At 46.3% G+C, this 13,066-nt stretch overlaps 6 protein-coding genes across 6 annotated transcripts; 2 read left to right on the plus strand and 4 right to left on the minus strand.

Moving 5' to 3' along the window:
- Nucleotides 1-54: 54 nt before the first annotated feature.
- H6S33_001370 (uncharacterized protein) lies at nucleotides 55-444 on the plus strand (the record flags this gene model as incomplete). Its single annotated transcript, XM_044832740.1, has 1 exon — nucleotides 55-444. The coding sequence occupies one exon, from the start codon at nucleotides 55-57 to the stop codon at nucleotides 442-444; it is 390 nt and encodes a 129-aa protein (XP_044694337.1).
- An 837-nt stretch (nucleotides 445-1,281) lies between these two features.
- Nucleotides 1,282-1,518, plus strand: H6S33_001371 (uncharacterized protein; the record flags this gene model as incomplete). Its single annotated transcript, XM_044832741.1, has 1 exon — nucleotides 1,282-1,518. The coding sequence occupies one exon, from the start codon at nucleotides 1,282-1,284 to the stop codon at nucleotides 1,516-1,518; it is 237 nt and encodes a 78-aa protein (XP_044694338.1).
- A 2,258-nt stretch (nucleotides 1,519-3,776) lies between these two features.
- Nucleotides 3,777-4,681, minus strand: H6S33_001372 (uncharacterized protein; the record flags this gene model as incomplete). The annotated part of the gene is made up of 4 exons (XM_044832742.1): nucleotides 3,777-3,899; nucleotides 3,948-4,048; nucleotides 4,360-4,585; nucleotides 4,637-4,681. The coding sequence occupies 4 exons, from the start codon at nucleotides 4,679-4,681 to the stop codon at nucleotides 3,777-3,779; spliced, it is 495 nt and encodes a 164-aa protein (XP_044694339.1).
- A 798-nt stretch (nucleotides 4,682-5,479) lies between these two features.
- On the minus strand, nucleotides 5,480-8,453 carry H6S33_001373 (uncharacterized protein; the record flags this gene model as incomplete). The annotated part of the gene is made up of 5 exons (XM_044832743.1): nucleotides 5,480-6,118; nucleotides 6,175-6,354; nucleotides 6,384-8,027; nucleotides 8,079-8,290; nucleotides 8,351-8,453. 5 exons carry the CDS (start codon nucleotides 8,451-8,453, stop codon nucleotides 5,480-5,482), a joined length of 2,778 nt encoding a protein of 925 aa, XP_044694340.1.
- An 896-nt stretch (nucleotides 8,454-9,349) lies between these two features.
- H6S33_001374 (uncharacterized protein) lies at nucleotides 9,350-11,868 on the minus strand (the record flags this gene model as incomplete). Its single annotated transcript, XM_044832744.1, has 3 exons — nucleotides 9,350-9,793; nucleotides 10,122-10,568; nucleotides 11,488-11,868. 3 exons carry the CDS (start codon nucleotides 11,866-11,868, stop codon nucleotides 9,350-9,352), a joined length of 1,272 nt encoding a protein of 423 aa, XP_044694341.1.
- A 204-nt stretch (nucleotides 11,869-12,072) lies between these two features.
- H6S33_001375 (uncharacterized protein) lies at nucleotides 12,073-12,495 on the minus strand (the record flags this gene model as incomplete). Its single annotated transcript, XM_044832745.1, has 1 exon — nucleotides 12,073-12,495. One exon carries the CDS (start codon nucleotides 12,493-12,495, stop codon nucleotides 12,073-12,075), a length of 423 nt encoding a protein of 140 aa, XP_044694342.1.
- Between the last annotated feature and the right edge of the window lie 571 nt (nucleotides 12,496-13,066).

Raw genomic sequence — 13,066 nt, forward strand, 5'->3', positions numbered from 1 at the left:
AAGGAATTAGGAATCACACCTAGACTTACAATAACTATCCATGTTTTTAACCCAATGAAGACAAGAACCACAAGAAGTGCTGCCTACCATCAATATGAATGGTTCAGTCCAGCATCCCTACCTCCCGCACTTGCCTTTCTTCAGGATGTTAGCTTGCAAGAGTTGACAAAGATTGCGATGAAGCGTGTACTAACACTCACTGTGGGCATCTCCGAGAGGGTTATTCGAGGCTTCTATAGAGCCATCAATAATTCTCTACCCCGGAGTGTCAATGTGTATCCACAAAAGTCAGAATATTGTCGTATTGGTGACGCCGACGAGTTGGAAGCCTGCTTCAAAACCAGTGAGGCTAAACCATCGAGAATTCACGCGGTTCTCAATAGGCCTACTGCACTGCTTAGGCGGGCTGCTCACAGGCCACAAACTCCCTCTCTCAATAGGTAGCATGACTTGACATCGGATGATCTAATTCCAGTCGAACTTGACGCGGATGAAGAAATCTTTCAATTCACAGATAGAGTGAATAAGAAAGATTTGAAATTTCCGATCCTCACTCAAGTTAGAGATTTTGAAGTCATATTGACCGTATTCTACGAGTGTATCGAGAGGTTTCAAATGCTTGGGAGAAGCCTCAATAGGCATTATAGACGGCACTTCCCTAATGGCATTAACTTTGATTCTTGCCATTACGATCTTACCCGCTTTTGGACTGTCGCTGAGAAAAATCACCTGTTCAGAGCGAATAACGGCATAGAGGGAGATAGACATGATCAATACAATAATTGCGATGAGGATCAGTAGGATGAAGAGGACCATCTAGCCTAAATTATCATCGTTAGTAAAGTGGTTATCAAGGTCTATTATGGGACTCGAAAGGCTCATCGGGGGTTTATCAAGGCATGGGAAAGGCTCCTTCAAGTTGGGAGGATATAGTCTATTAAGCTTGTTTGTTTCTTTGTGTTTTGTTGGTTGTTGAAGCATGTTTATTTTTTCAAGATGCAGTTACTATCCTAATATAGATTAGCGTGATATGTTAGCAGTCATATACCTTAAATGTACACTAGTGGATTTTTAGCGAGCCATTGAAAAGGCTTCTAAAACCTTTGGCTCTGATCGGTATAACTATATCAGGTTAGATCATTTATCGCCAAGAGACAAAGAAAAACCATTAATAGTACTATATAGTAGAGACCTTCAAGGCATTCATTACGGTATTCAAGATGCCCACTTCTGCTCTCAACCACCATCACCACCACCATCACCACCACTACCATTACCACCATGCCTCTCATACCAAAATCACAGAAATGCTTGATTCTTGATAGACCTAATCAGCATGCCCCAATTTTGTCTTCTGTTAATAAACGCTCATGGGGTGCAATGAGTGTTCCTAGTGTGGCCAGCTCTTTCACCTCTGTAAATTCTATAGTTTCTGGATCAACAACAGAGGCCGATACAGATTTTGGTAAAGGCCCAGTGAACCTTTTAGAGAGCTTCGATAGCTATCCTGAGGGTTAAGTGGTGGAGAAATACTCCTCACATTAGTGGTTCGGACTTGATGATCATCTAGAGGAGGACGACGCTGCTCTGTATATCTATGAAGATGACTATGAATATGTGGATGACTATGATGAAGATGAACTTTCATGTATCGATTAGCTAATACACTGGGTTAAATGGAGAAGGATCGGGATCAGTTGTGGGATATTATATCTGTTTGATATTTATTTAGCTGTGGTTGCGAGGATTAGTTATTGGGTTATTCTTTGGGGTTTATATTCGAGGCTTTGTGCTTGTTATTTGAACTTTTCTTCTTTGTTTTTTACGCAACGTCTTCATCCTGTTTGTTAGTAACATTCTATTCTGTTTCAATCGGTACTCAGCTCGGTCCCCTGTCCTCGTCTTAGAATGTATCTGAATCGATCCTTGCCTCGGAATGTGCCTACGTCCTTGTTATAGAACCCCACTCCGTTAGAATTAGTCAGAAAGGTTCTATTGAGTTCTATCGGGTTCTGTTGGTCGTAAGTGTATGAGTCACTTTGGATTTATAATCGCTGGGATTTCCTTGGGTATATTAGGAGGTTTTGCCTTCGTTTCTGTTCTCTTTCTCTTCTTTCTTTTGATAAGCAACGTCTTCTGTACCTATACTGTCTATTACTATATAATATTATTTCCTCTTCTTTACTCAAGAAGACCACCGTGCTGCTGCTTTCCTTGGCCTGTTGACCCTTACCAATGCTAGAGTCCCTCAGGATCCTTATTGCAAGCTCCTACACCGACTTCTACTACCCCTTTGTACCCTGAGGAATACTCGCTACTCTCACCCTTGAGATAAAGTACCAGGTCTACTGGCTGTATATGCCATGAGTTTCATATTGAATAAGAATTGGGCCATCTTTCGACTAGGTATGTTATTATGGCATTGCCAAAGGCCCCCAATGAGTCAAATAAAACAACTTGCTATCACTACTAGCTTTTCCTCTTCTCCGGTCTTGAGGTTACAAGTTTAAGCTATCTTTGTTCTTATAAACTGTAAAATATCAGTACCTCATAAATTATATAGGAGATGAAATTAGGGTGTGATGGACGGACAGTGTTAACTTCTCTACATATTCTTTTAGAGAGTGACTCTCCCTCGGTAGCCTCCGAATAGAGCATTCAAATGACCTTAAATCTTGTTATAATTGTAGGCTGATAGTGCTCTTGCACATCATGGCCTGACCCTGTCTAGTAAAGCCATGGAGTTATATCTGAAGATTTCTCTATCTTCTTGCAAGCTGGGTTCTTATGAAGTTCCTCTTTGTGAAATCTTGTGTGTGTGTTAGTATGTCACTTTGCAATTTGATCAAATTTCTACTTACTTGATCTAACTTTTTCGCTATTTTCTATCTTTTTTCTGGTGGAAGTAGCTTTTGGTATTGCAATCGGTGGCGCTATCTCGTTCTCAAGCTATAATTTCTTCCATTGGTCCGTAGTTTTTTTCACTCAATGGTTTTTCAGATTTGGTTAATGTTCTTTGAACTTGAGCATTTCGGATAGGATGAAGAGGAGTTAGGAGCTCGAAGTGGTAGCGAGGAGCTGGAATCTGTAGTGAGGAGCTGGAAAGTGTTTTTAGAGGGACATCAGCAAACCTGCAGCCTTCACCAGATGCCTGAGGCGCTCAGAGTGCTCAGGGCGCTCGGTAGTTAAACTACCTCTCCAGAGATATGGTCAGTGCTCCTGGCGCAGTCTGGCGCGCATCTTTCCACCCCGGTGCACCCTAGTTTACCCCGGTGTGCACTAGCCCTCCAACCCTGCCTGGACACTGAGCGCCAGTGCTCGGCGCTACCCCGATGCTAGTCCCCTCACCTGAGAGCACCAGTTAGGCGCTCGTATCTCTTGACTTCCCCTGAACGCACTATGACTGCTCCCGCAGCTCCTGGAGTACTCCGACTGCTCCAGCGGGGCCTGAGATCGGGTCTTTGAACATGTCGCACCCCTGAAGCCCTATTCTCTCCAGGTATACCCTTATGATCTCTACTGTTTACAGAGGACTCGAGATTGTTTAGAGAGTACTCAAGACTGTGATCCCCTGTCTATTACTAAATACTAACGACAATACCTCTTTGAACTCTCTTACTGGATATAATACAAAATATGTATCGGAACAAATCTTAAGCTATCCCCAACACACCTGGGAGTTTTCTCCCCACGCATTTGGGAGTATTCTCCTTAAGCACTTGCGAGTATTCTTACAAAGCACTATCGAGTATTCTCCCTAAGCACTCGTGAGTGTTCTAGACATCTTCTTCCCCGCCCCCTTCGCAATCCCCCGCTACTGGTAGTTCTTGCTCCTCTTCTTCCTTCTCTCCCTCCTCTTCACTGTCAATGCCGCGAAGTTGGGCATAAATAACCTCGTCCTAGCCGTTGTCAGAACTTGAAGGACCTCCTGGAGCACCCCTGAGTACTTTCCGAGCATCTCGGAATGCGGCAAGATCCGCAGTCAAAGCTTCATCGTCCTCACTAAACCCATCCTCCGGTATCACCTCAATCGTTACACCCTTCTTTTCTCGTATTTATCAAGGTAAGTATTTAGAATAGAACACCCATTGCCACCATAGTAGCATACCTTTTCTCAAAGATTATCCTTGATTACCTACAAGATTGCCTCCTGATTTTGTCTACTCCTCCCCTTCTATGTATTGCTCATCCTGTTAAACTTTTCTCCTCGAGTAGGGATGTCAGCTCGGTAATCCATTATAGGTCTGAGAGCATCCGTCACTGCTCCCAAAGCACTCAGGAGTCTGCAGAGTTCTGAGAGCATCCATCACTGCTCTCCAAGCACCCATAATACCAGTGAGGGCATTTGGCAATACTTACTAACAACGCTCTCATTCTGCGACTGAAAATGATCAGGCTTAACATAAGTCCCTATCGACCATGCCCAAATACCGTGACAGATCGCCATCGATATCAAGCAAATGAGTGTAGGGGTTATCCGCTCTAGGAATTCGGGGTCCCTAACCCCTCGCATCCTGATGCCATGAAGGTATTTAAAATACAATATATCGACGATTTCTGGGGCAAGGAGGCGCAGTCGGTAGGTCTAGTATCTGTTAACACCTTTCTTGAGTGCTCTCTGAGTATTTCTGGGTACTCTGTGGGCATTCCGGGTGCTCTCTGGGTATTGATCATACCTCATAATGCTACTGGAGGTTCAAGAAACGATCATTCTTTAAAAGATATTCGACATAAGGTGTCCTTGCCTCAAGCCCCACAAGATTTCCAAGCTCGTATATCGTAGAGTCCACCAGGTGCCCTTTTACCTCATGCATCAAGTGGGAACAGATACGGGAGTGCAGACTTCTGACCTATCGTTCTCAATTATGCTTCCAGAGCACTCGTAATCGTTTCAGGGGCACTCAACTGTTTAATGACTACCTCATCAAGGCCTACCTTACACCCCACCCGGCGACTATCAGTTGCCCATATGCTCACAACCAGTACCGAAAGCCTTACTACAGGTGGAAACGGCTCATGTAGAAGCATATGCTCCCCAATTAATATGCTGCACTCTTTCTCTCAAGGAGGTGAGTAGCGAGTATTACGCAGGGTACGAAGAGGATAGTAGAAGTCGGTTTGGGAACTCGCAATAAGGGTCCTGGGGGACTCTAGCATCGGTAAGGGTCAATGAGACAGGGGAGCAGCGAAGCGGTGGTATTCTCGAGTAAAGAAGAGGAAGATAATATTGTATAGTAATAGACAGCGTAGGTATAGAAGACGTTGCGTAGAGAAAGAAAGAAAGAGAAGGAAAAGAGCAAGAAATAAGAACGAATCCCCCTTAATATACCCAATAAAATACCAGCGATGATAAATCCAAGGTGACTCATACATTAACAATCGACAGAATCCGGTAGAATCCAATAGAACCCTTCTGACTAATCCAATTCCTCGTAACCTAGTGTATTCACTAGTCGATCCATGAAAGTAGCCCCCCCCTTCAAGCGCGATCTTCTGCGAGCCTTAATCTTAATCTTCCCTTCCAGCAGTCCAGGTTTGCAGGGTGACGTATATGGAAGGTATCAACGGCGGCGGTATTATCGTGGTATGTGACGGGTTCCCAGGTAGGGTCGGTATAGCCTGTCCATTTAACAAAATATTGCAAGCCGTTGTTTCTTGTTTCTCTTGAGTCCAAGATTTCCTCAACTGCATACTCCTCTTCCTGTTCAACGATAATAGGCGGGGGTGGTGGTTGAGTTTGCCCCGGGACAGGGTCGATTGCAGCGGGATCTAGCAACGATACATAGAAGATGAGGTGCACTTTCATACTTCTAGGCAGGTCGACTCGGTACACATATGGCGATATGATTTCCTTGACGGGGAATGGTCCCAGTTTCTTCCAGTTCAACTTCCGAGAGTTACGGGTGGTTCGGATGTTTTTTACTGAAACAAACACCATATCGCCGATATCGTACTGTGGAGTCGGCGTTCGTTTGGCATTAAAGGCCTGCTCTTGTTGGTCTTGTGCCGTGCTAATATTGGAACGTAGCTGTTTGTGGAGTTCTTTCATCTTCGAGGCGAAGTCATTAGCATTGAGGCTTGGTGGGGTCCTGTCAAGCGATTTGATCGTCACTGTAAACTGGGGTGGAAACCATAGTTCGCGAAGAATGATGTAGCTTTGGTGGATGCGGAGACCTGATTGTTGGCAGAGAATTCTACCATAGGGAGCCATTTTACCCAATCGTCCTGTTGATAAGAGACATATCCACGTAGATATTGTTCCATTATAGCATTCAGCCTTTTAGTTTGGCCGTCGGTTTCCGGGTGGAAAGCGGTGGACATTGTGGCTTCGATGCCGAGGTGTTTACAAAGAACCTTCCAAAACTTAGCTGTAAATTGCGTACCGCGGTCGGAGGTGACATGTGTGGGTAGTCCGTGGAGCTTCCATATTTTCGCAGATATAGTTGGGTGACGTCTTCGGAGTTGACAGTAGTATTACAGGGCAGGAGATGTCGCATCTTTGTTAACCGGTCAACCACTACCATAATTGCATCGTACCCTTCACTCTCCGGTAGGCCAGTAACGAAGTCCATTGATACCTCCTGCCATGGTTGTTCGGGAATCGGTAAAGGTCGAAGTACGCCGAGTTTTCCATGGGTATTGGGTTTGCTTCGTTGATAGGTGTGGCAGTTCCGAATGTAGCGGGCAATATAATTTCTCATAAGGGGCCAGTAGTAGTCTCGACTGACGAGTTCGAATGTTTTTTCACGTCCCGGGTGTCCAGCAGAGGCGGCGTCATGGTAAAGTTGCAGGATTCGCAGCTTAAGAGGATCGTAATTAGGGACATATATGCTGCCTCGGTAAAGCAATCGACCTTCAACCTCGGTGCATTCGGCGAGTGATATGTCCTTTGATTGTCGTTCACCTTTGTTCCGCATATCCAGTATCTTTTCGGGAAATGGGTCAGCGCTATATCCTTCATCGAATACTCCATGCAGTGAGGCGTTCTTTTCAGCGTGTTCGTTTGAGAAAGAACCCGCCAACAAACTTAGCTTTGCATCAAGATTCTCCTTCTTCAACACAACTTGGCTCTGATGCAACTGTCTTTCATCCCCCTCTCCAGGGAGATCTCCTGATCTTCTTGTCAACGCGTCCGGTTTCCCTCCTTGTTTCCCTGGTCGGTACTTGATAACAAAATTAAACCGTGACAGATATTCTGCCCACCGTGCTTGTCTCCGGTTGAGTTGTTTAGTACTCATAAAGTATTCGAGATTCTCATGATCGCATATGACGGCGATTGGGTGTGTAGCCCCTTCAAGTTCCGGTCGCCATTCCTCAAATGATCGAATAATCGCCAGTAATTCCTTGTCGTAAGTCTCATAGTTGCATTCGGCTGGAGAATGTTTTTTTGAGAAGTATGCGACGGGTCGAAGGGTACCATTATCATCGTATTGGGAGAGTACACCGGCAGCGACATAGTCAGATGCGTCGGTTTCCACAGTAATTTCTTTCTCCAGGTCGAAATGGGTAAGGATGGGAGCCGTTGTAAAGGCCTCTTTCAGGGCGTTGAACGCAGTTTGGGCTTTAGGTGTCCGTTCAAATGATATGTCCTTACGTGTCAGTCTGGTAAGGGGGGAAGCCAGTTCCGAGAATCTGCGTATGAATCGGCGATAAGAGTTAACGAAACCTAGAAATGCTTGCACATCCTTAACTGTTTTGGGGATGATCCAATTCTTCACTGTCTCCACTTTCTTCGGGTCTATTTTAATACTATTGGGTACGATAATGAGTCTGAGGTAGGTGGTGCTTTGTGTATGAAATTCACATTTCTCTGGTTTCAGCAGTATTCCATTTCTTTGTAGGGCTTCCAGGACCTTTTCGACGTGTACTTGATGTTCCTCGAAGGTGTCGCTGAAGATGAGAATATCGTCAAGGTAGGCTGTACAGAACATATCAAGGTAGTCACAGACGCAATCATTAATGAAGTGTTGGAAGATGGCCGGCGCATTGGTAAGGCCGAAGGGTATCACCGTATATTCGAATTGTCCCTAGCGCGTATGGAAGGCTGTTTTCCATTCTTCACCCTCCGCCATTCGGACATGATTATACCCTTGGCGAAGGTCAAGTTTGATGTACCACTTGGCTTTGTAGAGGCGATCGAGAGTTTCTCGGATGAGCGGCAGCAGGTAGCGGTTTTTGACAGTGAGTCTGTTGAGGCCACAATAATAGACACAGAGACGGAGTATTCCATCGGCTTTTTTAACAAATAGAACAGGGGCACCGGCAGGTGAAGAGCTGACCTGAATGAAGCCTTTTTGGAGGTTGTCCTGTATCTATTGCTTGAGCACGATGAGTTCCTCACGGGACATACCATAAAGTGGCCCAAACGGGGGTTCTTTCCCTTCCTTAAGCGGTATCTTATGGTCATAGGGGCGGCGAGGCAGCATTTCATTAGCGAACTTCTCATCCATCATCTTGTGAAACCTCTTGTACCGGGTTGGGACTCGGTTCCTCCAGTCTTCCTTATGGGGCTCGCCCATGGCTTAGTCTATTTCCTCGATAGTTGTGCTGAAGATTTGGAGCTTGTCCCTTCGAGCGAAGCGGTAGAGAGCAGCTGAACTGACGAGATGGAGACGGGGTGGTGGTGCGATCCATCTAATGGGAACGGGTATTACGGAGGAGTTGCACTTGCACTTGCAGTATTCGGAGTCGAACAGTATACTATTGTCCTTAAACCGTAATGTGGCGTCGTGTAATTGAAGGCAAGAGATTCCGAGTACGAGTGGGTATGAGCTGAGTTTGGTGACGAAGAAGGGGATAGTTTCATGGTGGGAGCCAGTTGATAGCGGTAGGTAGCAGAGTTGGGTAATCTGTCCGGAAGATATGGGCCGTCCGTCGATGACTTCAAAAGTGCGGGGTGATTTAAGGGAGAGAAATGGGAGATTGTTATAGTGCGCAAATGTTTCATCAATGAATGCGAACCTGGAGCTACCAGTATCAATCAATGCGTGGGTTTGAATGGATATTTTATTGTTTACAATTTTACACGAAGCAACAAAATGATCCCCATGCAATTTATCCTCCACAGATGATACCAAGAAGCCAGAGTTCGAGAATGCAGACAAAGGAGAAACATTAGAAGGTCCCGGGCAGGGGCCATTGATCAAGCCTGGGACTACTGAAAACCCGACTCAGAGGAGGCGGGACTAACGATCGATGGGGCAGCGGGGTCGACGGCCGTATGGCTGGGTGCGAGGAGGGCACCCCTCATAACCGGTTGATTACTATGCAGGTGATTGGCAGAGGGGCAGTTGGCGAAGATATGGCCGGGGTTGGTGCAGTACATACAGAGGTTGTTGTCCCTTCGCCATTATTTTTCGGCGGCAGAGGTTTTGCGTTGTCCTTTGACAAAGGTGTATCGTTGTTCGATGGTAGAGCGTTGAGCGGGACGGACTTGGAGGGCGGAGAGGTCCATTGGAGCGAGGCCTCCGGTGGTATGAAATAGGTGTGCGACAGCGGCGGGGGCGGTAAATTGTCCCATCGTATTACGGATGGCCCGTTGTTCCACTTTACGGCCCCGAACCTGGTTTTCGATTGTCATTAACATGGTCACGCATGCCTCTACCGTGTTAGGCCTGTCTGTCCGGTATGTCATGGCATCCTTCAGATCTTCCGACAGTCCTTCGGCCAGGGCATCGATCTTGGCTCCTTCGTTGTAGTTTAGGTAGGCTACTCTCAAGGGGTTGAGTAGTGAGTATTCCGCAGGGTACGAAGAGTGTAATAGGGAACGGTATAGGAACTCGCAATAGGGGTACTACGGGACTCTAGTGTTGGTAAGGTTCGGCGAGACAAGGGGAAAGCGAGGCGGTAGTCTCCTTAAAGAACGAAGAGGACGATAATATTGTATAGCAATAGACAGCGTAGATACAGAAGACGTTGCGTAAAGAAAGAAGAAGAAGAAGAAGAACGAGAAATACAAACAAAACCCCCCTTAATATATTCAAGGAAATCCCCGCGATGACAAATCCAACATGACTCATACATTAACGATCAACAGAACCCGGTAGAACCCAATAGAACCTTTCTGACTAATCTGACTCTTCATAACCCCGTATATCCACTAGTCGATCCATGAAAGCTACAATACGGAGGAACTGTGAGTAATAGGTGGCGAAGTCCCCCTTGCCTTGCTTCAAGGCGACGAGTTGGCGACGGGTGGTACCCCGGGGATCTGTGTCTCCAAACGAGGCTTCCAGGTGGGCAACGAAGGCAGTAACAGAGGAGAAGGGGGCAGCAGGGTTAGCATTAATGAGTGGGACAACCTGGTCAAGGGCCCTTCCTTCCAAGCGGCTAACAGCATAGATAATTTTTGCTGCCTCGTTTCGGAATCGATCATGATTGACCTCAAGTTTCATTCGGAGTTGGGTGGTGAATCCGGGTAGCTTGGTATGGGTGCCGTCGAATTTTTTAGGGTCTGGAAACTTTTCGGACCTGAAGGCGGGGACAGTAGCAGCTGGGGGAGCAGCGGCAACGGGGACAGAGGCGGTAGGGGTGGGGGCGGCGCGAGCGACATTGAGGTCGAGGTTGAGCTAGGTTACCTGCTCCTCAAGATTGTCAATGGTTTCATTGGCGGCGGTGAGTTGTGTACGGGAGGTATCCCTCTCGAGGCGGATGCGTTGGACAAGTACGGCGATTTTGTTAAATAAGTCAGCAGCGCCGGCCTCATACTGCCGCTGGAATTCTTCTAAATCGTTGGGTGGGGCGCATGTAGGTGGGTCGGGGGTGGACACATCGTACGGTGCGGATGACGACGCAACGTAATCTCAAGGAGGTGAGTAGCGAGTATTCCGCAGGGTACGAAGAGCATAGTAGAAGTCGGTGTGGGAACTCGCAATAGGGGTCCTGAGGGACTCTAGCGTCAGTAAGGGTCAATGAGACAGGTTGACAGCGAAGCGGTGGTATTCTCGAGTAAAGAAGAGGAAGATAATATTGTATAGTAATAGACAGTGTAGGTACAGAAGATTTTGCGTAGAGAAAGAAAGAAAGAGAAGGAAAAGAACAAGAAATAAGAACGAATCCCCCTTAATATACCCAATAAAATCCCAGCGATGACAAATACAAGTTGACTCATACATTAACAATCGATAAAACCCGGTAGAATCCAATAGAACCCTTCTGACTAATCCAATTCCTCGTAACCCAGTGTATTCACTAGTGGATGCATGAAACTTTCTCAATCCTCTGTGCTTGCATTGAGAGCACATTTGCATTCCTCGAGTTGGGTAACAAAGACCTCTGAGCCAATTAGCTCCCAGGAATGTCAACAGTACTCCCAAAGATGTCGTGAGTGATCTCTGGAATACTAACCTTGCTTTCCACCGTCAAAGCATTCTCATTCTCTCTGGATTAGGGAAGATAGTCGATTTCGTAGACTCCTTGCAATCGAATTTTGCTGTGAGGTTGGGCTGAAGGAATTTGAGGGCTTGAAGAAATCTGGGGACTGCTCACAAAGCTCTCGCCAATTCCGTCAATGGGAGGTGAAGAACGATATGGCCAGTAAGTAGGTAAGGACTCCCCGTATTGAGAGCGCATTGAGGAAAGATCGATATGGCGCGTTGAAGAGTTGTAATCATGAGAATAATAAACAGGTTCAGAAGGCCTAGACTGTGTGGGTACTGGCGGTGCTCTCTGGAATGCCAGCAGTGCTCTCTGAGATGCATTCTGGCTGAGTGCCGAAGTGGGTGCTCTCTGGGATGCCGGCAGTGCTCTCTGGGATGCCGGGAGTGCTCTCTGATATGCATTCTCGCTGGGTTTCGAAATGGGTGCTGCTCTACCCTGACCTTGTTTCCGGATTACCTTTGTGCCCAGTCGAGCTCCCCTCTGAACCATTAACCTCCAAGTCTATTGAATAAAACCAATAAAATGAGCAGAATAGAGTCAAACCTGTATCACGTCTACTGACACATCGGAGGAAGCAATTACCTCCGCTACTGCGCCAGTTGCATTCCTCTGAGTATTGCCCAGTACTTTGGCAGTAGTCGCCGGAGCTGTGCAAGGTCTCTTTCTGACAGTTTGAGACCTCCAGCTAGAGGCTTAAGGTTCATCCTCCGGTTCATCCTTATTCTCCTCAGAACTTTCGGGCTCGTTCTCTGGAGAATCATCATACTCTGATTGGCTGGTATGAACTATTTCCTCCACCTCTGGCACCTCTATTGCTTGAGCCTGCTCCTGCACTTCAACAAGGTCAGTATGGTCGCCGGGGAGATGAAATTCTACCCTTGTAGGACTGCTTCTACCAGTGGGACTTTTGGAAGAACGGAGAAGGCCTTTGCAAGCTACTTGGATGGCGGTGGTCGATTGAGTACTCCGAGTGCTGGCTGGTAGTGGAGTAAATAGTCGGTAAGGTATCTCAAACTCATCAGTCAGTAAATCTTCATGTTCTTCAGGTCGTTTTAGGAGTCCTGGGCGCTTTGGAGCAAGAGGTACTGAACTGGAGGAGTGATTAGTGGGAGCCATTCTGATAGGTCGCAGGAATATTCTTAGTGCTCTAGGAGCACTCGCGGTATCTTTGATTAGAAATCAATTCTTGGCGAGAATATTTGCGCCGCTAATCAAGAAGAATTTGTACAGCTAATCCTCCTACAGCAGGGATCCGCTCAACCGCATCATTGTAATCACTCGTTTTACTGCACTTTCTGTAGCAATACCGAGTGCTCAGAGAGCAACCTAGGAGTTTGACTCGACTCTGAAATAAAAGCAATGCAATTACGAAACGGAATAATCTAATCTAATCTAATCTCATCAAATCTCATCTAATAAGATAAAACACATCCATTAATATATGCTCGCAAGACAAAGGAAATTCAAAACATCAAATCGTACAGCATCTCTATCTCAGTAGCACTCGCGAGTGCTTAGAGAGCAATCTATGCAGCTTTTCAAATCTTAGTAGTAAGAAATCCACAGGAAAGGTGGTGAGAGACTATACTAAAGGAGACTAATGATGCTGTAACGGCAGTTATGTATCTTTGACTAGTTGATAGACTGGAACGAGGAAAGCAGGTATTGTGTAGTGGTATTAGGATTT

This window comes from Morchella sextelata (assembly GCF_020137385.1).
Source record: "Morchella sextelata strain SCLS chromosome Unknown scls_10, whole genome shotgun sequence".
In the NCBI taxonomy this organism is placed as follows: domain Eukaryota; kingdom Fungi; phylum Ascomycota; class Pezizomycetes; order Pezizales; family Morchellaceae; genus Morchella; species Morchella sextelata.